This window comes from Podarcis gaigeae, assembly GCF_964106915.1.
Source record: "Podarcis gaigeae genome assembly, chromosome: 18".
Taxonomy (NCBI): Eukaryota; Metazoa; Chordata; class Lepidosauria; order Squamata; family Lacertidae; genus Podarcis; species Podarcis gaigeae.
In genome coordinates, this window is record NC_139696.1 from 4,984,127 (window position 1) to 5,009,045 (window position 24,919).

General features: G+C 48.3%; 3 protein-coding genes across 5 annotated transcripts in view; 2 read left to right on the top strand and 1 right to left on the bottom strand.

Moving 5' to 3' along the window:
* LOC310835774 (mast cell protease 2-like) lies at nt 1-19,885 on the top strand. Of its 2 annotated transcripts, XM_083720737.1 has the most exons (6): nt 1-129; nt 395-545; nt 1,153-1,215; nt 2,910-2,982; nt 4,379-4,609; nt 5,726-5,975. In XM_083720737.1, exons 1-6 carry the CDS (start codon nt 69-71, stop codon nt 5,849-5,851), a joined length of 705 nt encoding a protein of 234 aa, XP_083576863.1. In that variant the 5' UTR covers nt 1-68; the 3' UTR covers nt 5,852-5,975. The 2 variants fall into 2 exon arrangements, with proteins under 2 accessions (XP_083576863.1, XP_083576862.1); XM_083720736.1 differs by lacking the exons at nt 1,153-1,215; nt 2,910-2,982; nt 4,379-4,609; nt 5,726-5,975 and adding exons at nt 17,168-17,321; nt 17,861-18,112; nt 19,618-19,885.
* LOC310835780 (cathepsin G-like) overlaps nt 15,546-24,919 on the top strand; it is a 23,684-nt gene continuing 14,310 nt past the window's right edge. The window contains exons 1-2 of one of the 2 annotated variants that reach the window (XM_083720746.1): nt 15,546-16,319; nt 16,791-16,938. In XM_083720746.1, coding sequence (XP_083576872.1) covers nt 16,259-16,319; nt 16,791-16,938 — 209 coding nt within the window. In that variant the 5' untranslated portion in view covers nt 15,546-16,258. The remainder of the gene's footprint in view (nt 16,320-16,790; nt 16,939-24,919) is intronic. The other variant, XM_083720744.1, reaches the window with a different exon arrangement.
* Nucleotides 22,735-24,919, bottom strand: part of LOC310835784 (mast cell protease 1-like) — a 6,439-nt gene continuing 4,254 nt past the window's right edge. Inside the window, exon 5 of the mRNA XM_083720749.1 lies at nt 22,735-24,226. Within this exon, the coding sequence (XP_083576875.1) occupies nt 24,092-24,226 (135 nt within the window). The 3' untranslated portion in view covers nt 22,735-24,091. The remainder of the gene's footprint in view (nt 24,227-24,919) is intronic.

The window sequence follows — 24,919 nt, forward strand, 5'->3', positions numbered from 1 at the left end:
TAAAAGCTACGGTTTCAAGAGGCTGAAGAGTTGAGCGCCAGGCATCTCCCTTCTTGTCAAGCATCAAGATGTGGAGACTCCGCCAGGCTCTTCCGCTGCTGCTCCTGTCCTTCTCCTCAGCCCTTACAGGTGAGTAAAAGCACCATGGCAGATGATGCACCATGGGGTTTCTTCTCCCTGAAATCCTCCTCCCATTCAAAAGCCCAAAGGGGTCTTCCTAGGCTCCTCTGTGCTTTTGCTTCTCTAACTTCCTTGCTAGGAAAACCCATTGTAAGCTCAGCGGAACAGTGAACTGTCCTTTTTTGCTCCCCCAAGAACTTTGAATGTGTGGAGAACACCCCAGAGCATGCAAGGAGGAGGTGGAGGAGCTGATCTCTGCATACGTTTCTTGCAGATCCATTGCGGAGTCAGATTGATGGGGGGCACGAAGCCAGGCCCCTCCCCAGACCCTACATGGCTGCCTTGAAGTATCGCAATGGGATAGTGGGCTGTGGCGGATTCCTGGTGGCGCCCCAGTGGGTAATGACGGCTGCGCACTGCGATGGGTAAGTCTCACTAATCCCTCTTTGATTCTTAGCAGGGCTGGTCACAGAATCATAGAATTGCACAGTTGGAAGGGACGTGGGATGCGGGTGGCACTGTGGGTAAAACCTCAGCACCTAGGGCTTGCCGATCGTATGGTCGGCAGTTCGAATCCCCGTGGCGGGGTGAGCTCCCGTCGTTCTGTCCCAGCTCCTGCCCACCTAGCAGTTCGAAAGCACATCAAAGTGCAAATAGGGACCACTTTATAGCGGGAAGGTAAACGGCGTTTCCGTGTGCGGTGCTGGTGCTGGCTCGCCGCTGCAGCTTCGTCACGCTGGCCACGTGACCTGGAAGTGTCTTCGGACGGCGCCGGCTCATGGCCTCTAGAGCGAGATGAGCACGCAACCCCAGAGTCGGACACGACTGGCCCGTACAGGCAGGGGTACCTTTACCTTTACAGTTCGAAGGGACTGCAAGGGTCATCTGGTCAGCTAAAGCACCCATGATAGATGACCACCTAACCATCAAGGTGCACAGCTGGTGGTATGGAGGGAGCCTGGTCTTTTGCACGGGGACCAGGAGGGGATGGAGTCCTAAGATCTCTGACACTAACTGATGCTCTGTTTCCAGCGTCCATTATGTCTACTTGGGGGGACATCACATCTCCGCTGAAGAACCCTCTCAGCAAGCGTTTAGAGTTGTGGCTAACTGAGACTTCCGGGTCGGCGCCATCGCCGAATGGCGGGCTCCCTCCGAGCTCCGGAGGGAGCCGGCTTGGCAGGGGCTGGGTCCTACCGCACCGGCGATGCGGGGACCCTTAAAAACCACGGCCAGATTGAGGCCGTGGACATGGAGACTCGGCTGGCACCGTTAGCGCTCTCCCGACTCGTGAAGGAGCCTTTTTAAAGGCTACGAATCGGGTGCCGGGGAGAAGCGTGGTGCTTTGAGTTCTCTGCTATCCCTGCCGAGCGCAGCCGCATGCCATCCGGCGGAGAGCGCTGACTTCTTCTATTGAAAATTCGGCTCTAAAGAAGAACCCGTGAGTAATTGGAATATGGACTAAAAAAAGGGGGATAAATTTTTAAAATTCGGAGCGAACGGGGGAGGTGGAAAAAAGGAAGTCAGCCTACCCCTAAATTGTAGAAGAGCCAAAACAAAGGACTGGACAACTAAGATCGAGTGTAACCTTATCTTGCCGAATCAGCAACTTCGCGAGGGAAAATTATAAGATTGAGCTGGAGGAGAAAAGTGGAATTGTTTTTAAAAAAAAAGCAACCCCCCCCGGAATCCCTGGAGCGATTCGTGAAACTGCCTGGAGAAAAGTGATGGAGGTTTTGACAGCTGTCAAAGAGCTGTCAAAAAGGAAGATTAAAATAGAGACTTTGTTATGAGGACTTTGCCGGTTATATTTGTTACAAATTGAATACAAACTGTTTTAAATATCGGTCAACAAGCTACTTGGTCTGGTGGATGTGATTCTGGAAGGGAACTTTGTTATTGCAACCCACCTAGAGGAGCCGAGGGATATTGCATGTGTTTTTCACAGGAAATCTGAACAGTTGAATGGAACTTTTAATCTCCTGGGAAACTGCAGAAATGGAACATTATTTTGTCTACAGAGGTCTATACACTACAGGAAACAATGGAACTATTTGTTGGAAAATGAAAGGAACATGATGCAATGCTTTGCTCCATGAATAACAAACCTCTGCAGAGACACTAGAAACTTTTGGAAAAAGAACATTTCTGTGGGAGAACAGAGAATTAAAAAGGAGGAGAATGATTGATAAGAACAAGGAAATAACAAGAACTGGAGAGAACTGGGGGAACATTTGGGATATTCAGGTTTGACAAGCTTATGGATACAAAATTGGAGTTTTTACTCCTGGATATAAAAACCTGGATAGAAGAAATGGGCCCTTATTTGATAGACTCCTTCTACGATTGGACATCTGTAATTAAAGACTGGCAAAGAACCGGAGGGACATAGTGTAATGTGGGAACTCCAGGAAGATATTAGAAGTGGAGGGATAGGTGAAACGCAAAGGGGAAAGAGGGGAGGGAAAATTGGAATCCAAAGGCTGTAAAATTATTATTCATATTTATCTTATTCCCATCTGTACTATGTTTGAAAGGGGGAAACTCGTGGAAGTGTATAGATCGATCTTAGGGGATGAGAATTTGGATAAATTGGGTTATTGATGAAGAGTGTAACTTGGGGATAAGAACTTGTTGAATTTAATTGCTTATTTGGAAGATTTGGAACACAAGAGGGGGTAGGGAGGGGAAGTCCTAGTTATTGGCAAAAAGTTCATAGATTGGATTTAATTTGTTTTGATTTGTTTTAATTTGGAAAACCTTAATAAAAATTATTATAAAAAAAAAAATAGAGTTGTGGCTAACTACCCACACCCTCAATATGAGAAAATCCTCTCCTCAAACGATATCCGTCTGCTCAAGGTAACTTGCTCCAAGCAATCTCTCCTTCTATCTTCCCCCGAGGTCAGTGATCCTGAAGGCAGAAGGAGTCAAAGCTCTACTAACCGTCCCAAAGTGTGCAGCATAATGAACTAGACATTGTGCAGTTTACTCTGGCATTGGATGACCAAAAGTCTCTTCCGTGGCAGCCCAGAAATCATTAAATTCGGAGTAGGTGGCTTCTTGTAGGAGTTTTTAATCTTAAAACATTTTTAGTTGTATTCTTTTAGTATTGAAATGTTTGCCAGAATGCATCTCTGGGTTATTTGTTATTTAAAATGAATCTCTGGGTTATTTGTGGGGCATAGGAATTCGTTCATCCTTTTTTCAAAATATAGTCTGGCACCCCACAAGGTCTGAGGGACAGTGGACCGGCCCTCTGCTGAAAATGCTTGCTCTCCCCTGTGCTAAGGGCTACTGCACGATTCCTCTTGTCCCACCAGAGGTAATAAAACCCACGTCAGTCAAGAGGCTGAAGAGTTAAGTGCCAGGCATCTCCCACCTGGGCAAGCATCAAGACCACGGTTGCTAAAGACACTCTATTTCTTCAGAATTTTGTAACGACTTGTATTTCTCAAAAAGTCCCCAGCCCCGTGATTTCTAAAGAAACAACACCCTATAGAACATTTGACCTCAGATTTGGAGATCGCATTGGCAGGACATATAGTTGAACGTGGACCATTAATATTATCCATGCCATGATATTATCATTCTTTATTATGAATACATTCTGCTACTTTTTTTGCCCAAAGTGCCCCATTTTAGAGGCACCAGACTCCCCGAAGGGCTTCCTCAAGCAACACTAAATCTTTTTTTAAAAAAATAATATTTATTAAAGTTTCAAAGGTTACAAAAAGAAAAAATAGAGAACACTATATTAAACAAAAACAAAACAACACATCACAATAATGAAAAAGAGAAAAAGAGAAAAAAAGAAAAATAAACACAATTAAAAAACACAACAAACCTTCCCATAACTTATCTTTCATTCGCTTGTTTCCTTGACCTCCTCACACCTCCCTTTTTTGTATTCTAGTTCGGTTAGCTATTTCAGCAAATCCTTTCCATCTTTTCCAGTTTTTGTCCTTATCTTAATATAATGTGACTTTACTTTCCCTCTTTTCACCAATTAACAGTCTGTTTTTTCTTAATCCTTTTATAACATTTCTGCTAAAACCACACAACTTCATTCCAACATCCTTCTAACATTCCTTAATTTTGCAATGTTTCTGTAAATAAGCTTTAAATTTCTTCCAATCTTCTTCCACCGACTCTTCTCCCTGGTCTCGGATTCTGCCAGTCATTTCCGCCAATTCCATGTAGTCCATCTCAAGCAACACTAAACCAATGAGCTCTCTCCCATCTCTCCTTTCCACAGCTGAACTCCAAGGCTACTTTGAATGAATACGTCCAGATCCTGCCCTTGCCCAAATTCGACCAGGACCTCTCCGATGGGACTCCTTGCAGCGTGGCAGGATGGGACTGGGTTTACAAAGGCTGGTCACCAAATGTCACTATCTTTGGGCGTAGTCGATGCAAGAGGAAGTATCGTCACTATTACAATTACGGGAAGGTCTGTTCCGCGGGACAGAACAAGACTGTTTTCAAGGTGAGAGCCAGCAGAAGCTGGGAGTGGGAGGATCAGAGGTGGGGGGTCCTTCTGAGAGATTATTCTCCTCTCCAGCAAAATAGACAAGGGCAGATGCCAGTCTACTTACAACTGGCTTGACCAACCCAGCGGCTTCATAGAATCTCTGCCAATCCCCAGGGGTGGATGTTGAGTGATGCCCTTCACTTCTGTGCTTCACAGGCACTCCAAGGGTCCCCAAAAGCGAAGCTGGAGTTATTTAGGACTCCTGCACAATTCCTCTTGTCCCGCTTCTTTTCCAGGAGAAAACCGCTCTTTGGAGCTGAATAGGAGCAAACAACAAAGGAGTTTTCTGCAGATTGCTGTTTGTTCTGATTTAGAGCTAAAGAGCTGATTTTCCCTGGGAAAGGAGTGGGGCGAGGGGGAAACTGCTCGGACGGGACAAGCGAGCCCTATGTCCTATTGAGAGCAGACCCACTGAAATCAACACTCATTGTGTATCATAGTATTATGGGATGCCACCCTAGGTCCGGTCCTCCTTTTAAACACAAGCAGAGCTAATTTATGCTTTCTGAACTTATAGCGGAACTGAAAATTGGTTATCTTTTATAATGGCCGAATAGTTCTCCACTCAAATAATATTTACATAAAGGAATGCATAACAGGAAGAGCACCTATACAGTGGTACCTCAGGTTAAGTACTTAATTCGTTCCAGAGGTCCGTACTTAACCTGAAACTGTTCATAACCTGAAACACCACTTTAGCTCATGGGGCCTCCTGCTGCTGCCGCGCCGCCGGAGCCCGATTTCTGTTCTCATCCTGAAGCAAAGTGCTTAACCTGAAGCACTATTTCTGGGTTAGCGGAGTCTGTAACCTGAAGCGTATGTAACCCGAGGTACCACTGTAAATGCATATATTGGTAAAACTGATGTACAAAAATGCATTTGATTAGAAAGACATTGCTCTCCAAAATCAATATATTAGGAGAAATGTCCACCAAGATCTCCACTCAGAATTGAAGGATCCACCCAACAGGAACCTGGCTGTTTGCCCTGGCACAAGCACCAGAGTTCGCCATGAGGTGGATCCAAATCTTCCCCCAGCTGCCATGTCTTATCCCTCTCTCCTCTCCACAGGGGATCACGGGTGGCCCCTTGGTGTGCAATGGCGTGGCAGAAGGAATCATCTTGTATCGCTTTCCTGGAGTTTACACCCGCATTGCCCACTACCTTCCATGGATCAAGAGAACCATGAATCTGTGAACAGAAGAAGCAACCGCGGTGACATTCTGCCTTCTTTCCCACCCCTAATGGTTTTGCTTGCTGAATAACCTGCTTGGCTTGCATTCTGCAACAACGCGCACACACACACACACACACAGAGACCCCTCAATGGCTGCGAAAAAGGAAGATCTATCAGATGTTTCCTACAGGATGGTGTTTGGGCATGTGCCTTCACTCCCTCCCAATCCCCTTGAAGAATACCCTTCCACAGACCTCCATCTCCCTCAAACAGCTCCTCCCTTCTCCCTTCCTTCCCCTAATGCAGGAATGGAGGACCTGTGGCCCCCAGATGCTGGAGTCCAGCAACATCTGGAGAGCCAAAGACAGTCCAAATGTCTGGATAGCATCATGTTCCTTGAGATCAGGAGGGAAGGACCTGTGACTGACTAAATGCTGCTGGACTCCAACTCCCATCAGTCCTGGCCAGTTTAGCCAAATGTGAGGGCTGATGGGAGTTGAAGTCCATCAACTTCTGGATGGCCAATATGTCAACCACCTCTGCTTTAGAGGACTCCTCTGGCTCTTCCTCCCAGAGCCCCGCAGACCTGCCATTGAAACCTGCATTCTGGGTGAAGGTCAGGTTGAGTCCCTTGAGATTGAGACATGTGGGACGTGGTCCTCTCAGCCAACAGGGAAAGACTTCATCCCATTTCTAAAAGGATCCTCTGTGCATTTCATCAGCCCCCCCAAAGACCACCCTAACCTCTAGAATTCCTAGACGCACATCCAAAACATTTTGGCACCCACAACACCTCACAAATAACCTTTTCACAAAATAAACTCCCCTAAGCGGTGGGTTGTCGCAATGTGTTGTAGGGATGGAGGAGACATTTAATATTCAGCCTGGATTGAAAGTTCACACTTTCTGAAACAAGGTTCACACCAAAAACAGTCATCCTCCAAAATTCACATTTTTCCAGATTTTGCAGTCATGTTTATGGGAATGCACTTAATGGGGGTAATGTGTGTCCTTTGATGGAAGGAATAGTTTAAAAAAAGCATGCCAAAAATGCATTATTTTACAGCAATCTGCTTTGCAAAAAAAACCCACATGAATTTGTGGCACAATTGCATACAAAAGTGTGTATCGAAAGAAATTCACATTAAAATGCTGTTGAATTTTCATGAGTTTTCCGTCCGTTCTTTAAAAAAAAAAAAAAGCAAGCCTGCAAACTTACACAGATATGTGGATAACTGAAATTATGATGGGAAAAAGAAGAAGCTGGAAGGTATAAAAGTGGACAATTTGTCCATCCATGTCTATGCCGTAGGCATGGGTGACTTCAACTACCTTGACATAGACAGGCTGCCCTTGTGTCCCTGCCATAACCAAGAGGTAAAAATGTCTAGCTGCGTGGCGAGTTCCCGCCTCCCCCACAGAAATAAAGACACGAGACACAAGAATTCGAGTTAATGGGTCAAATTAGGCCACAACTTTATTGATTACAGGAATTGAGCGGTATTGGCTTAGGCATTGGTCCTATCAACTAACCGGCTTCAGCCCGCTTGCTTGAAGGGTTAACCACCAGTAGGGGGAGTCCCACTGATGAACATCAACTAGGAGCTCCCCCAGGGTCACCGCTCAGGGGCGTGCTGTGGTCCCACACCTCCATAGGCTTAGGACGAGGCGATTTTTACCAAGAGGCTGCCCTTGTGTCCCTGCCATAACCAAGAGGTAAAAATGTCTAGTTGCCCCAAAGGACTGTGTCCTAGAACACCTGGTGGCCTCAAGTGTGGTGTAGTGGTTAAGAGCAGTAGTCTCGTAATCTGGGGAACCGGGTTCGCGTCTCCGCTCCTCCACATGCAGCTGCTGGGTGACCTTGGGCCAGTCACACTTCTCTGAAGTCTCTCAGCCCCACTCACCTCACAGAGTGTTTGTTGTAGGGGAGGAAGGGAAAGGAGAATGTTAGCCACTTTGAGACTCCTTCAGGTAGTGATAAAGAGGGATATCAAATCCAAACTCTTCTTCTTCTTCTTCAGGGGGGCTCAGTCGGGGCTCCCTCTTAAGTGGCCCCCTGGATGCTGTGCAAGACGTCAGTATCGTTGAACCAGTTGGAAGCAGTGACCACAGTGCTATTAAATTAAAGACACGCCTACAGGGCCAATTGCCAATGTCAGAAGGTGGTGTGGTTGCTCGCGAATAAACAGGCAAGACTCCGGCCTGTCTTTTCCAGGCTTTATTCTTGGTGCAACCTATTTACAGTGAAGAGCGTCGTAAGTTCAGGTCTGACTCAATCGCTGGCAGAATGTGATGGCCTGGGAATCTGGTTCAGAGGCTGAACCTGAGAAATCCGAGCCTGCACACGAGTCCCCGCCTCCAGGGCTGACTGAGCCGGGACAGGGGCTTGAACGTGAAGGGTCCTCACATGTGCCGGATCCTCAGGAGCAGACACCAGCTGAATCCGCTCTGGCTCCGGAGGTGATGGAGGACCCATTGCCTGCAGGTGCTCCACTCTCAGCCCCGTCAGAGGAACATTCAAAGCTTCCCTCCACAGACATTCAAAGCTTCCCTCCACAGGGCTGCCTTCAGATGTTTACAGACGGTCATAACTTCATCTATTTCTTTGACATCTGATGGGAGGACATCACTACCAAGAAGACCCTCTGCCTGATCCCCTGTAACTTCACTTCTCTCAGTGAGGGAACCACCAGAAGACCCTTGGAGTTGGATTTAAGTGTCTGGGCTGAATGATGGGGGTGGAGATGCTCCTTCAGGGATACAGGGCTGAGACTATTTAGGGTTTTAGTAAAGGTAAAGGGACCCTGACCATTAGGTCCAGTCGTGGCCAACTCTGGGGTTGTGGTTCTCATCTCGCTTTATTGGCCGAGGGAGCCGGCGTGCAGCTTCCGGGTCATGTGGCGAGCAGGACTAAGCCACTTCTGGCAAACCAGAGCAGCGCACGGAAATGCCGTTTACCTTCCCGCCAGAGCGGTACCTATTTATCTACTTGCACTTGACGTGCTTTCGAACTGCTAGGTTGGCAAGAGCAGGGACCGAGCAACGGGAGCTCACCCCGTTGCAGGCATTCAAACCGCCGACCTTCTGATCGGCAAGTCCTAGGCTCTGTGGTTTAACCCACAGCCCCACCCGCATCCCAGGGCTTTAGTAGCCAGCACCAATTGTGCTCAGAAGCATACGGAGAGCCAATGTAGATATTTTGGGACCGGTGTTGTATGGTCCTGGCAGCCACTCCTGGCTACCAGTCTAGTAGCCACATTCTGTATTAGTTGTAACTTCTGAGTCACCTTTAAAGGTAGCCCCACGTAGAGCGCATTGCAGTAGTCCGAGCAGGAGATGACCAGAGCATGCACCACTCTGGTGAGACAGTCTGCGGGCAAGTAGGTCTCATCCTGCGTACCAGATGAAGCCAGTAGACAGCTGCCTAGGCACAGATTTGCACTATGCCTCCTTGGATAGCTGTGAGTCCAAAATGACCCCCAGGCTGCACACCCTCACAAAGGGAGGCATTCACCACCCCGCAGAGCCCATCGCTCAGCCCTGGCCAGCTTGCTTTTATGAGCCAGGATGGGCAAGGATCAAGGAGATAGGGGGTTGATTTCACTCCAGGCAGCCTGTCCACATCCTCAGAGGTAACAGGTTGAAATTCATCCCATGCAACTTGACTAGACGGAGCAATGGCACGTTTCTGTCCCTGCCCTGCTCCCTTCCAGCAATTAGCTTTACCCTGGATGATACCACTCCTAAAAAAAGAGGGAGGCCTTAGGGATACTTACTTTCCGCAGCGTGCAGAAGTCATGACCCACTGTTCTCCCACGAGGAATCCGCCACAGATGAGATAGTTCTGGGAATCCAGCAAGGCAGCCATGAAGGGTCTGGAGTGAGGACTGGCTCCATTCGGGCAACTACTCTGCCTCCGCAGTGGATCTGCAAGAAGGAAACGCAGAGATAAACTGCAACTCCTGCTGCTTACAAATTCTAGAGCATTGTTGTTTTTGAGCACAATGCACAATGCTGGAGCTGCCTTGGCTCTCTATATCTGAAGGAGAGTCACCCCCCCCCCCCATTGCCTGAGGTCCAGCTCCAAGGGCCTTCTGGCAGGTTCCCTCATTGCGAGAAGCCAAGTTACAGGAAACCAGGCAGAGGGCCTTCTCGGTGGTAGCACCCACCCTGAGGAACGCCTTCCCATCAGATATCAAGGAGCATAAAGAACTACAGTGGTACCTCGGGTTAATCCTACAAATTGGCTTATTCCTACAATATGAATGATATCATTATTCTATTATATATTCTCTACTAACTATTAGCCTACATGTTGTGTGTGTATTGATGGAAGAGGAGAGATAGGGGATACAGTGGTACCACGGATTAAGTACTTAATTCGTTCCGGAGGTCTGTTCTTAACCTGAAACTGTTCTTAACCTGAAGCACCACTTTAGCTGATGGGGCCTCCTGCTGCCGCTATGTGATTTCTGTTCTCATCCTGAAGCAAAGTTCTTAACCCGAGGTACAATTTCTGGGTTAGCGGAGTCTGTAACCTGAAGCGTCTGTAACCTGAAGCATATTTAACCCGAGGTACCACTGTATGTCACTTTTGGAAGACATCTGAAGGTGGCCCTGGACTGGGAAGCTTTTAATGTTTGATGTTTTACTATGTTTTTATATGTGCCAAATAAAAGCCATGGGGGCAGGAGAACAGTTCACTGTCCCAACCTGGAGATCCGAATTTTGGGGACGGAACCTTCATCCCTTGTGCAATGCAAAGCGGGTGCCCTGCCATTGATCTAGGCATACAAATGGCACTCACACCCTAATAATAATAATAATAATAATAATAATAATAATAATAATAATAATAATTTATACTCCGCCCATCTGGCTGGGTCCCGCCAGCCACTCTGGGCAGCTCCCAACAAAACACTAAAATACAATAACCTATTAAACATTAAAAGCTTCCCTAAACAGGGCTGCCTTCAGATGTCTTCTAAAAGTCTGGTAGTTGTTGTTCTCTTTGACATCTGGTGGGAGGGCATTCCACAGGGCGGGTGCCACCACCGAGAAGGCCCTCTGCCTGGTTCCCTGTAACTTGGCTTCTCACAGTGAGGGAACCACCAGAAGGCCCTTGGAGCTGGACCTCAGTGTCTGGGCAGAACGATGGAGGTGGAGACGCTCCTTCAGGTATACTGGACCGAGGCCGTTTAGGGCTTTGAAGCACCCTAAGCATCTGAAACAGAAGGAATGAGGCTGGCTTGGCCCCAAAGTGTAGTAGAAATGGGCTTGTGAGTTAGCGGGTTTTACTCACCTGTTTGGGCCAAGGAGAAGGACAGCAGTAGCAGAAGAGCCTGGTGGAGTCTCCACATCTTGATGCTTGCCTGGCGCTTAACCCTTCAGCCTCTTGACCCCTTAAGCTTTTATTACCTCCACCCTCTGGACTCCACCTTCCCCAGGAAGCCACAATCTAGACTTGAGATCTGATGGGCGAATCTTTACTACCCCACCCACCCATCGATGGCAATCAGATAGCCTGACGGTTTTTGGGGTTATGTTTTGTTGGGGCCAGATAAGGAGACTGGGGAAAGGGGAAACAGAGTGAAGCCTTAGTGTCGAAATGCAGAAGGTGCTTTTTTTGGGGGGGGGTGAAGATTGAGGTGCTGCCTTGCTGTATGGAGAGAACCTCTCCCTTACCAATAGAAAGGCATCGTGCAGAATCTAAATCTGGTCATGGGAATCCAAGCCACCTTCCCTTCCCTTTGGAGGTGGGTTAGCAAGGAGGGCTGTTGTCAAGTCATCACCTGCGTACAATGGTACCTTGGTTTGCATACGTTTTGGATTATAAACACATTAAACCCGGAAATGCTCTTTTTGGATTACAACCCATTTTGGGGGGATTACGAAGAAATTTTTTTTGGAGGCCACATTGGCGAAAGCGGGCCTTTGGTTACAACCTGTTTTGGTTTACAAACGGACCTCTGGAACAGATTATGAAGCTAAAATTCCATTTTTGGTCCCAGTATGGGGTAGCTGCATTGCAGGAGGTTGGAACAGATGATTCTCAGGGTCCCAGCTCTACGATTCTATAGTTCTACAAGTCACGAACTTATGAGCACCTTGAATTGGGCCCGGAAACCCAGAATTGGCAAAGCTGCCCATCTCTCGCAGTTGCTCATGGAAGCTGGAGGAGAACAACATCCTGAGAGCGGAAGGTTCTTAACCCCTGGACAAATGGGATGATGGCGGTCACAACAGCATGGAGGGTATTGCTGGAACACAAGCTTAACGTGAATCAACAGTATTATGCAGTAGCAAAAAAAGCTAACACTATTCTAGGCTGCATCAAAAGAAGATCAGTGGTACCTTGGTTCTCAAAGATGAATGTTAGAAACTGGGAGGTGAGCTCCAGAGTCTCACTAGGCAGTGCTAAAAAATGTCCTGCTTTTGCTCTGTGCTGAATCTTTCCACATTCCTCCTCACCAGTCCCAATGGGCATCATCCATCGCGGACCATGTCCTTTTCTAACTAGAGGTTCCCAGAATGGAAACAGGGACCTTCTGCATGCAAAGCAGGGGATCTACTGCCAAGCTCCCCATATTAAAGATTTTACTGACAGCTGCTGTCCCTTGCGATGGGTGGAGCGTCAATCAGGGAGCCCAACAGCTGGTCAGGCAGAGAGACAGCTCATCCCAGTTTCCTCCCCATCTTGCTCTCTGCTGAGTTCCACAAGGGGCAACACAAGAGTTACAAGCACAACAAGCGAGCACATGCTTCACACTGTTATGACCGCCATCATCTCATTTGTTAGGGACCTCTGACCCCCCCCCCAGATGTTGTTTGTCTGTAGTTCCCATCAGCCCCAGAGACGGATGAGCAGCTCTGCCAATTCCAGGTTCAATTCGATCCTCCTTCCCCCAGTCTCCTTATATGGCCCCAACAGAACCAAACCGCACAAATCGTTTTGCTATCTGGTTACCATCGATGGGTGGGGTGGGGTCTGTCAAGTGGCTGGAGAGAAAAGATAAATGTGTTGAAATCCGCCTATCAGATCTCAAGTCTAGATTGCGGCTTCCGGGCGAAGGTGGAGTCCAGAGGGTGGAGGTAGTGAAAGCCACAGGGGTTAAGATGCTGAAGAGTTAAGATCAGGCATCTCCCTCCTTGGCAAGCATCAAGATGTGGAGACTCCGCCAGGTTCTTCTTCTACTCCTCTTCTACTCCTTTTCTTTGGCCCAGATGGATGACCAAAGCAACAACCCACCCCTTATCCCTGGCCACTGGCCATTTTTGCTGCAGATGATGAGAGTCCAGCAACCTTTGGAGGACCAAAGGTTCCCCACCGTTGTGCAAATGTCTGGACTGACCAAAGTTCCACAGATCTCCTCCTCGTCCTCTGGGTCAGGAGAGGCGAACCTGTCACCTTCCAGATGTTGTTGGACTCCAACTCCCATCAGCCCCAGACAACATGGCCATCAATCAACATCCATCAACATCTGGATGGCCGAAAGATTAACCGCACCTCGCTTTAGATGATTCCACCTTCCTCCTTCCTCCCTCTTCAGCCTGGTATAGATTTGGACTTTGCGTTCTGTAAACTGCTGGAGGGCAGGATGGGCCATACGAGACGATTCCTCGTGCCACGCTGTCACACACCAAGGGGCCACCCGAATCGCCCTGTGGAGAGGAGGGAACAAGATGGCAGCTGGGGGAAGATTCGGATCCATGTCATGGCAAACTCTGGTGCTTGAGCCAGGGCAAACTGCCAGGTTTCTGCTGGTTGGATCTGTCAATTCTGAGTGGAGATCTTGGTGGGCATTTAATAATAATAATAATAATAATAATAATAATAATTTTTATTTATACGCCGCCCTCCCCAGCCAAAGCCGGGCTCAGGGCAGCTAACAAGCAATAATAAAAACAAGTTGAATGAATACAACTTAAAAACAAGATTAAAATACAACATTAAAATATTGAAACATTAAAATATTAAAATGTAGCCTCACAGGAGGAGAAAGGAAAAGAAAGAGGTGGAGAGAATCAAATTGGCTCCAAACCAAAGGCCAGGTGGAACAACCCTGTCTTACAGGCCCTGCGGAAAGAAATCAGATCCTGCAGGGCCCTGGTCTCATGAGACAGAGCGTTCCACCAGGCCGGAGCCAGTGCTGAAAAGGCCCTGGCTCTGGTTGAGGCTAATCTAACTTCCTTAGGGCCCGGGACCTCTAGGGTGTTGCTATATGTGGACCTTAAGGCCCTCCGTGGGGCATACCGGGAGAGGCGGTCCCATAGGTACGAGGTACGAGACTTCCCCTAACATACACATTTTGGTAGGCAATGGCTTTCTAATCAAATGCATTTTTGTACCTGGGGGTGGACATACATTGTATGAAGCCACTGGGTTGGCCAGGCCAGGCAGGGGTGTAGCTAGCTGTTCCGGAATCTAGAGCACTGAGGGTGGGGTGAGCCACCCATGGGGGCGTCACAGTGATCCATGGATGGGGGGCAGGATGATCTGCTCAGGGGGCACCACAGCGAGTTGCCCACGGAGTCTGCCTGGAGAGGCGCGTGGCTTGGGCATGCTGCAGGCCAGACCCCATGGTAAGTGCCACCCCCACGGTGTGTTATTTTGTCACCCCTCAGGGATGACACCCAGGGCGGACCACACCGATCTTCCTACGCCCCTGAGGCCAGGTATAAGTAGACTGGCATCTGCCCATGTCTGTTTTGCTGGACAGGAGAAGGATCCATCAGAAGGGTGGGATCCATAACGAGAAAGGCGTGTAGCTCTCCCCCTTCTGATCCTGTCACTTGCAGCTTCTGCTGACTCACCATGAAAACAGTCTCTGGCTTATTACACCCGTCAAATTAGCGAAAATGTATAAAGTTAATAATAAATGTTGGAAATGTAAAGAAAAATAGGGAACATTTTATCACATGTGGTGGGAATGTAAAAAGGTGAAAAGCTTCTGGGAGATGATATATAATGAGATGAAAAAAATGTTGAAATATACATTTATAAAGAAACCAGAAGCATTTTTACTGGGCAGTGTTGGGAGTGATATAAACAGAAAGGAATTTAAGCTCTTTTTATATGCAATAACAGCAGCAAGAAAATTACTGGCCCCAAAATGGAAGCAAGAAGAATTACCGACGATCGAAGAATGGAGGATGAAGTTAATGGACTATGCAGAACTAGATAAATTAACAGGAAGGATTCAAAACCGGCGGGACCAGAAATTCACAGAAGACCGGAGTAAATTTACAGACTATGTGAAAAGTATTTGTGAAGACCAGACGACGTTTGTAGGTTTGCAAGAAGTTTTGTGAGGAGTATTATTGGAAGTATTGCAAAAATGTATAAAGGGAAGGATGATTTGTTAAGAGATGTAAAGGCAATATAAAGTTAAGAAATGCATAAGAAGTGGTTAAAACGGTGGATCATCAGAGGTGCTGATGGAAGTCTAAAAAGATTGTATATGTGATAAGTTTTGTGGTACATTTTATAATTTATATGTTAAAATCAATAAAAATTATAGAAAAAGAAAAAGAAAACAGTCTCTGGCTTGTCGGATCTTCCGGCACAGAATCCAACAGGCCAGAGACTGTTTTCTTTTTCTTTTTTTAAATCTCAGCTGAGATTAGGATACGTCTTCCCATACTGTCTACAGTCAGAGATGGCGGCATTGGTCTCATAGCGTTTGTCTGGTGACCAGTCTTTGTAAACTGTTGGCTCATGTTCCTCTTGTGGTCCACCAAGACCCCTAGATCCTTTCCACATGGACTGCTAGTAAGCCAGGTGCCCCCCATCCTATATTCGTGCATCTGAATCCGGTCGCTCATCAAACCGCAACATGTAAGACCATATGAATTCAGCACAGAACCACCAGGACCTCAAGTCTCTTAATCAGTTCACAAAACAGATGGGAAAGTCTCTTTGCACCTTTCAACCAAGTGACCACAGAAACCATTAGGAATCCAGTGTCCTGTCACAAAGTAAGGCAGCATACAAATTTAATTAATTAATTAAGAGGAAGAAGAAGAAGAAGAAGAAGAAGAAGAAGAAGAAGAAGAAGAAGAAGAAGAAGAAATAATTAATAGTAACAGCCACTCGAGTGTATCGAAAGCTGGTCTCTGATTTTGTCTTCATGAATTATATTATCTTCGCTCCTCTGATTTCGTAAACCTTTGCTTAAAAAGTCTCCAATTCTGGGATCACTCTGTTTCTCATTTTTCCCAATCTCCCCATCTGACTATCTGATTGCCATTCGTGGTGGGATCAACCACGTGGCTAGCGAGAAACGATAAGCCTGCCTATCAGATCTCAAGTCCAGATTGTGGCTTCCTGGGGAAGGTGGAGTCCAGAGGCTGGAGGTCATAAAAGCCACGGGGTCAAGGGGCTGAAGAGTTGAGCGCAGGCATCTCCCTCCTTGGCAAGCATCAAGATGTGGAGACTCCGCCAGGTTCTTCCGCTACTGCTGCTGTCCTTCTCCTCGGCCCAAACAGGTGAGTAAAAGCACCATGGCAGATGATGCACCATGGGGTTTCTTCTCCCTGAAATCCTCCTCCAATCATCGTTCCTCCTCTGGTCACGATTTAACTGTCTGTCTCCAGGCACTGCGGTCATCTGCAAGGGATTCCCACATGGTAAGGTTAATGTTGCCAGTCTTCATGTTAGCAGACCCCTTTGGTCTGCCAATCATAATAATGACATTATGAGACTCGTATCTCAATTCCAGAATGAGCCACTCTTGGCAGTCCGTGCAGGAGAATACTGAGCTAATGGATGGAGGGGTCTTCTTATGACTGCTCTTGGCTTTTGCTTCACTAACTTCCTTGCTAGAAAAACCAATTGTAAGCTCATCGGAACAGTGAACCATCCTTTTTGGTCCCCCAATAACTTTGGAAGTGTGGAGGACACCCCAGAGCATGCAAGGAGGAGCAGCAGGAGCTGATCTCTACATACGGTTCTTGCAGATCCATTGCGGAGTCAGATTGTTGGGGGCCATGAAGCCAAGCCCCACTCCAGACCCTACATGGCTTACTTAGAGGATCCTGAGGGCTCTTACTGTGGCGGATTCCTCGTGGCGCCCCAGTGGGTAATGACGGCTGCGCACTGTGATGGGTAAGTCTCACTAATCCCCCCTGATTTTTAGCAGGGATGGTCATAGAATCAGAGAATTATACAATTGGACTGCAAGGGTCATCTGGTCAGCTAAAGCACCCAAGACAGATGACCACCTAACCATCAAGGTTCACAGCTGGTTGTATGGAGGGAGTCTGGTCTTTTGCACGGGGGCCAGGAGGGGACTGAGTTCTAGGATCTCTGACACTAACTGATGCTCTGTTTCCAGCAACTATAGTGTCACCTTGGGGGCACATAACATCTCCTTTGAAGAACCCTCTCAGCAAGTGTTCAGCATTGACGCTAACTACTCACACCCTGATTATAAAAAATATAACCAAAATAACGAACTCGTCTCATACAACGATATCCGTCTGCTCAAGGTAACTTGCTCCAAGCAATCTCTCCTTCTATCTTCCCCTCGAGGTCAGTGATCCTGAAGGCAGAAGGGCTCAAGCGTCTTCCTCCTTCCCAATGTGTTCAGCATAATGAACTAGATTTTGTGCAGGTTACCCTGGCATTGGATGACCAAACGTCTCTTCCGTGGCAGCCCAGAAATCATTAAATTCAGAGTAGGCTGTTGCTTGTAGGAGTTTTTATCTAATTCTGGGAATGCTTTTTCTAAATGCAATTTCAGTTGTATTCTTTTGGTATTGAAATGTTTGCCACAAAGCAGATTTGGGGGGGGGGGTTGCAGTGGAGAAGCCTCATCGCAGTCGCAAGACTCTTGCTGGTACAACCACCCAGTTAAACGTGCGCCATTAATATTATCCATACCGTAATATTATCATTTGGTATTATCAATACAGTCTGCTGATTTCTTTTGCCCAAAGTTCCCCATTTTAGAGGCACCAGATTCCCCAAAGGGCTTCTTTGAGCAACACTAAACCAATGAGCTCTCTCCCATCTCTCCTTTCTGCAGCTGGATTCCAAGGCTACTCTGAATAAATATGTCCAGATCCTGCGCTTGCCCAAATCTAACCGTTACCTCTCCAATGGGACTCCCTGCAGCGTGGCAGGATGGGGCCGGGTTTACAAAGACTGGGCACCAAAAACACTCTATGAGACCAATATCGCCATCTCTGGCTGTAGTCAGTACGGGAAGCCATATCCTAATCTCAATGATGGGAAGGTCTGTGCCGGGAGACCCGACAAGCCTGAGACTATTTTCAAGGTGAGGGGCAGCAGAAGCAGCAAGTGATGGGATAAGGTGGGGGGAGCTGCACGCCTTCCCCAGTTATGGATCCCACTCTTCTGAGGGATTATCCTCCTCTCCAGCAAAAGGGTTATACCACAGGGACTAGGACTTGCCGATTCGAAGGTCGGCGGTTTGAATCCCTGTGACAGGGTGAGCTCCCGTCGCTCAGTCCCTGCTCCTAGCAGTTCAAAAGCACATCAAAGTGCAAGTAGATAAATAGGTCCAGCAGGAAAGTAAACGGCGTTTCCGTGCGCTGCTCTGGTTCGCCAGAAGCGGCTTAGTCCTGCTGGCTACATGACCCGGAAGCTGTACGCTGGCTCCCTCGGCCAATAAAGCGAGATGAGCGCCGCAACCCCAGAGTCGGCCACGACTGGACCTAATGGTCAGGGGTCCTTTTAGCTTTACCTTTAGCAGCAAAATATACATGGGCAGATGCCAGTCTACTTACACCTGGCCTGACCAACAAAGCGGCTTCATACAATCTCTGCCAATTCCCAGGGGTGGATGTTGAATGATGCCCTTCACTTCTGTTCTTCATAGGGGCTCCAAGGGTCCCCAAAAGGGAAGGTAGAGTTATTTAGGCTTGCATCCTGCTAAAGGCTCCTGCACAATTCCTCTTGTCCTGCTGCTTTTCCAGGAGAAAACCGCTCTTTGGAGCTGAATCGGAGCAAACAACAAAGGAGTTTTCTGCAGATTGCTGTTTGTTCCGATTTAGAGCTAAAGAGCTGATTTTCCCTGGGAAAGGAGTGGGGCAAGGGGGGAACTGCTCGGACGGGACAAGCGAGCCCTATGTGCTACTGAGAGCAGACCCACTGAAATCAACACTCATTGTTTCATAATATTATGGGATGCCAACTTTGGTCTGGTTCACATTTTGAACACAAGCAGAACTGATTGCTTTCTGAACTAATATCAGAACTGAAATTTGGTTATCTTTGATCATCTAGTTATCTTTGATCAATAGCTCTCCACTCAAATAATATATACATAAAGGAGTGCACTAGCAGAAAGAGCACATAGAAATGCATATATTGGTAAAACTGATGTACAAAAATGCAATGGATTAGAAAGACATTGCCCTCCAAAATGTGTATACAGTGGTACCTCGGGTTACATACGCTTCAGGTTACACAATTTCGGGTTGTGCACCGCGCCAAACCCAGAAGTACCGGAACGAGTTTCTTCTGGGTTTCGGTGCATGTGCAGAAGCGCTAAATCGCACTTTGCGCATGCGCAGAACCACTGAGTCGTGACCCGCGCAGGTGGGGCAGATTGCAGAAGTTCCTCCCGCACAGATCATGTTCACAACCTGAGGTTCCACTGTATTGGGAGGAATGTCCACCAAGGTCTCCTCTCAGAAGTGACTGATCCAAACAACAGAAACCTGGCTGTTTGCCCTGGTTCAAGCTCCAGAGTTTGCCACAACGTGGATCCAAATCTTCCCCCAGCTGCCATCTTTGTTCTCTCTCTCCTCTCCACAGGGCGATTCGGGTGGGCCCTTGGTGTGCGATGGCGTGGCACAAGGAATCGCCTCATATGTCTATCCCTGCCCTCCAGCAGTTTACACTCGCGTAGCCCATTACCTTCCATGGATCAAGAGAACCATGAAATTGTGAACAGAAGAAGCAACCGCGGTGACATTGTGCCTTCTTTCCCACCCCTAATGCTTTTGCTTGCTGAATAACTTGCTTGGCTTGCATTCTGCAACAACAACAACAACAACACACACACACACAGAGAGAGAGAGAGAGAGAGCGTCAATGGCTGCAAAAAAAGGAAGATCTATCAGATGTTTCCTACAGGATGGTGTTTGGTTAAGTGCCTTCACTGCCTCCCATCCCCTTGAAGAATACCCTTCCACAGACCTCCATCTCCCTAAAACAGCTCCTCCCTTCTCCCTTACTCCCCCTAATGCAGGGATGGAGGACCTGTGGCCCCCAGATGCTGGAGTCCAGCAACATCTGGAGAGCCAAAGACAGTCCAAATGTCTGGATAGCATCATGTTCCTTGAGATCAGGAGGGAAGGACCTGTGACTGACTAAATGCTGCTGGACTCCAACTCCCATCAGTCCTGGCCAGTTTAGCCAAATGTGAGGGCTGATGGGAGTTGAAGTCCATCAACATCTGGATGGCCAATATGTCAACCACCTCTGCTTTAGAGGACTCCTCTGCCTCTCCCTCCCAGAGCCCCGCAGACCTGCCATTGGAACCTGCATTCTGGGTCAAGGTCAGGTTGAGTCCCTTGAGGTTGAGGCATGTGGGACGTGGTCCTCTCAGCCAACAGGGAAGGACTATATCTCATTTCTAAAGGGATCCTCTTTGTATTTCATTAGCCCCCCAAAGACCACCCTAACCTCTAGGATTCCTAGCCGCAGATCCAAAACATTTTGGCACCCACAACACCTCACAAATAACCATTTCACAAAATAAACTCCCCTAAGCGGCGGGTTGTCGCAATGTGTTGTAGGGATGGAGGAGACATTTAATATTCAGCCTGGGTTGAAAGTTCACACTTTCTGAAACAAGGTTCACACCAAAAACAGTCATCCTCCAAAATTAACATTTCTCCAGATTTCGCAATTCAGGTCTCATGTTTATGGGAATGCGCTTAATGGGGGTAACGTGTGTCCTTTGATGCAAGGAATAGTTTAAAAAAAGCATGCCAAACATGCATAATCTTACTGCAAATTGCTTTGCAAAAAAATGTGAACTTGTAGCACGATTGCATACAAAAGTGTGTATTGAAAGAAATTCACATTAAAATGCTGTTGAATTTTCATGAGTTTTCCGTCCGTTCTTTAAAAAAAACAACAAGCCTGCAAACTAATACAGATATGTGGATAACTGAACTTATGATGGGAAAAAGAAGAAGCTGGAAGGCATAAAAGTGGTCAAGTTGTCCATCCATGTCTATGCTGTAGGCATGGGTGACTTCAACTCCCTTGACATAGACAGGCTGCCCTTGTGTCCCTGCCATAACCAAGAGGTAAAAATGTCTAGTTACCCCAAAGGACTGTGTCCTAGAACACCTGGTGGCCTCAGGTGTGGTGTAGTGGTTAAGAGCAGTAGTCTCGTAATCTGGTGAACCAGGTTCGCGTCTCCGCTCCTCCACCTGCAGCTGCTGGGTGTCCTTGGGCCAGTCACACTTCTCTGAAGTCTCTCAGCCCCACTCACCTCACAGAGTGTTTGTTGTGGGGGAGGAAGGGAAAGGAGAATGTTAGCCGCTTTGAGAGCTGTGCAAGACGTCAGTATCGTTGAACCAGTTCGAAGCAGTGACCACGTAAGGTAAAGGTAAAGGTACCCCTGCCCGTACGGGCCAGTCTTGACAGACTCTGGGGTTGTGCGCCCATCTCACTCAAGAGGCCAGGGGCCAGCGCTGTCCGGAGACACTTCCGGGTCACGTGGCCAGCGTGACAAAGCTGCATCTGGCGAGCCAGAGCCGCACACGGAAACGCCGTTTACCTTCCCGCTGGTAAGCGGTCCCTATTTATCTACTTGCACCCGGAGGTGCTTTCGAACTGCGAGGTTGGCAGGCGCTGGGACCGAGCAGCGGGAGCGCACCCCGCCGCAGGGATTCGAACCGCCGACCTTTCGATCGGCAAGTCCTAGGCACTGAGGCTTTAACCCACAGCGCCACCTGCGTCCCACAGTGCTATTAAATTAAAGACACGCCTACAGGGCCAATTGCCAATGTCAGAAGGTGGTGTGGTTGCTCGCGAATAAACAGGCAAGACTCCGGCCTGTCTTTTCCAGGCTTTATTCTTGGTGCAACCTATTTACAGTGAAGAGCGTCGTAAGTTCAGGTCTGACTCAATCGCTGGCAGAATGTGATGGCCTGGGAATCTGGTTCAGAGGCTGAACCTGAGGAATCCCAGCCTGCACAGGAGTCCCCGCCTCCAGGGCTGACTGAGCCGGGACAGGGGCTTGAACCTGAAGGGTCCTCACCTGTGCCGGATCCTCAGGAGCAGACACCAGCTGAATCCGCTCTGGCTCCTGAGGTGATGGAGGACCCATTGCCTGCAGGTGCTCCACTCTCAGCCCCGTCAGAGGAAGCTGAGGTTGCCTCTGGGTCCAGGAACCCTCCAGCCTCTCCTGAGCTGCAGAGGCTCAGGGCAGAGAGGCGGAGGGAACTAAGTTCTCGCAGGAGGAGTGCTCGCCTCCAGGCCAGGAGAGGCGGGTCACCTGTGGGCCGGGGCCGCCCTATGCCTCAGAGGAGATAAAGGCCAGCCCCAGTCCCAGGTTGCGGGAGCAACATCGTTGGTTACCTGTTCCTGCCGGCACCCTGTCCTGCTCTTCCAGAGTTCCTGACCTCACCCGACTCCTTACCTTGGACCCTGCTTCGCCCTTGACGGACAGCCTCCAGACCCTCGACCTAGGACTGGACTCAGACCATGCCGCACGGTAACACCCCCCCCCCGGGACCAGCACAGAATCTGGGAGTGGTCAGCCTTTGTACCTCCCCGAGCATAAAAGCCGTGTGACCCCCATCCTTTTCCGCCCTCCCTGCACCGACGCCTACTGCGCAGAACGGGCGCTGGCAAGGGCGCACTCCCCGCCTCTCCGGTTTGCTCAGGCAAACAACAACAACACATTTGTGTGGATGCATTAGCAGTTTATTGTGAATTACTCTTGAGATACAGAGTTGCATGCAAGTTTGCCAAACTAGTGCGTCTTTGCAAAGCGATCCCCCCAAAATAAGGCATTTGGGGCAGACTCCTTTCACTGCTATGCACACTGATAGACACACCTCATTCGAGTATCTGCATTTATGTGCACTAAACTTGCCTGGAGAGCCAAGTTGCAAAATTCAGAGTAGGGCGAATTTGAAAGGATGGCTGTATTTCATATCTTATTCCAGAAAGTGTGGATGAGGGAGGTTCAATCTGAATTTAATTTCCCCTCTGTCCCTCTGGTACATCACCACAACCATTAGTCTGGAGGAGTTTGGCATGTGAAATGGTAAAATGGTAACTTTTAACCCCCCTTTTTAAAAATGCTTTTTGGTTCCAAGGTCTTTTGTATGATTGTCTAGGAATCCTAGAGCTCAGACCAGTGATTTGGACATCGAGGAAATGCACAGAGGAAGTCCCCTAGGGCTGAAATTAAATGGCTCCTCTTGAACAGAGTGAGAAATTCCCACAGTCCTGGCCCTCCGGTGTCCCAGAAGGCAGCGTCCAAATCTATACCAGGCTGAAGAGGGAGGATGGAGGAAGGTGGAATCATCTAAAGGGAGGTGTGGTTAATCTATCCGCCATCCAGATGTTGATGGATGTTGATTGATGGCCATGTTGTCTGGGGCTGATGGGAGTTGGAGTCCAACAACATCTGGAAGGTGACAGGTTCACCTCCCCTGACCCAGAGGATGAGGAGGAGATCTGTGGAACTTTGGTCAGTCCAGACATTTGAACAACGGTGGGGAACCTTTGGTCCTCCAAAGGTTGCTGGACTCCCATCATCTGCAGCAAACATGGCCAATGGCCAGGGATAACGGGAGTTGCATCTCAGCAGCATCGAGAAGGCCAGAGGTCCCTTTTCCCTGCCTTAGGAGAAACCAGGTAGGGTAGGAGGAGTCTCTTCAGGGACTCAGAGGCGTATGGCGCTCTGAGAGATTGTTCCAGCCATATGGGGACAGGGAGAGAGAAGGGACAGAACAGTTCTAAAGGAGAAGACGGGCACCTTTTTCAGATGAGAGAGATGGAGCAGTGAAGGTCGAGGGAAGAGGTATGATGGGGAACACGTTCAGGGAAAGGAGGGGAGCGGTTTTCTTGAAGGGGATGGGGAGGGACTGAAGGAACTTGTGGAAACTGAATCGTGTACGAAACACCTGATACATTTTGCAGCTGTTGGGGGGGGTCAGTGTGTATGTGTGTGTGTGTGTGGTTGCAGGATTCAAGCCAAACGGATTATGTAGCAAGCAGAAGCATTAAAAGAAGAAGGAGGTCTTCCTTCTCCTCTTCACTTGGCCATGGTTTTCTTGATCCAAGGAAGGTACTGGGCGATGCGCGTGTAAACGGCAGGAGGGCAGGGGTTGCTGTAGGAGAGGATTCCATGCGCTACGCCATTGCACACCAAAGGATCGCCCATCTCCCCCTGTGGAAGGAAGGAAACAAAGATGGCAGGTGTTAAGTTGTGGGCAAACATATCAGACGACACAGCGATTCTTCAAACAGCTCTTGTTTATTCAGAGGCCAGAACAGAACTGAACAGAAGAGCTCAGTCAGCCTGCTTATATAGAGCTCCAGAACAATGTAACTGTTGCAACTTTCTAAAACTATCCAATCACTGAACGTCACTTTCGTTCCTTCATTTGCATACAACCTATCCAATTACTGAACGTCACTTTCGATCCTTCATTTGCATAACTATTTACAGTATCCCCCTGCTGGCCCAGGGTGAGAACTTCAGTACATAACACCTCTCCCCACCGAGATAAGGCATTTGTTATAATCGTAATGGTTTCCTTATATACAGCACTACATGTAATGGTTCAATTAGGCACAAAATTAGGCCGCCGGGGATGGTAGCCATGTCCGGGGGGCCACACAATTCTTGCTGAGGCTGTGGTGCGACCCTAGGTGGCGTTGAAACCAAATCCCCTGGATCCGCTGCTGTAACCTTTGGCTCCACCTCAAGGAGGACTTCAACTGCAACAAGACTGGCAAACCTGCCAATTCCTGTTTCTCCCTGTTTTGAATGTTCCTGATATTTAAACTCGGCTCCCCACTTTCGTACATGGCTTCATAGTTTTCTCTGAGCCCACACACAAATAGCCCTCTTCAGGAA

Bases quoted from the DNA above. Each gene is read 5' to 3' on its own strand.
- LOC310835774 (XM_083720736.1), top strand. From the start codon at position 69: ATGTGGAGACTCCGCCAGGCTCTTCCGCTGCTGCTCCTGTCCTTCTCC. The intron at 130-394 runs GTGAGTAAAAGC...CGTTTCTTGCAG, and splicing joins CTTCTCCTCAGCCCTTACAG to ATCCATTGCGGAGTCAGATT. The intron at 18,113-19,617 runs GTGAGGGGCAGC...TCCTCTCCACAG, and splicing joins AGCCTGAGACTATTTTCAAG to GGCGATTCGGGTGGGCCCTT.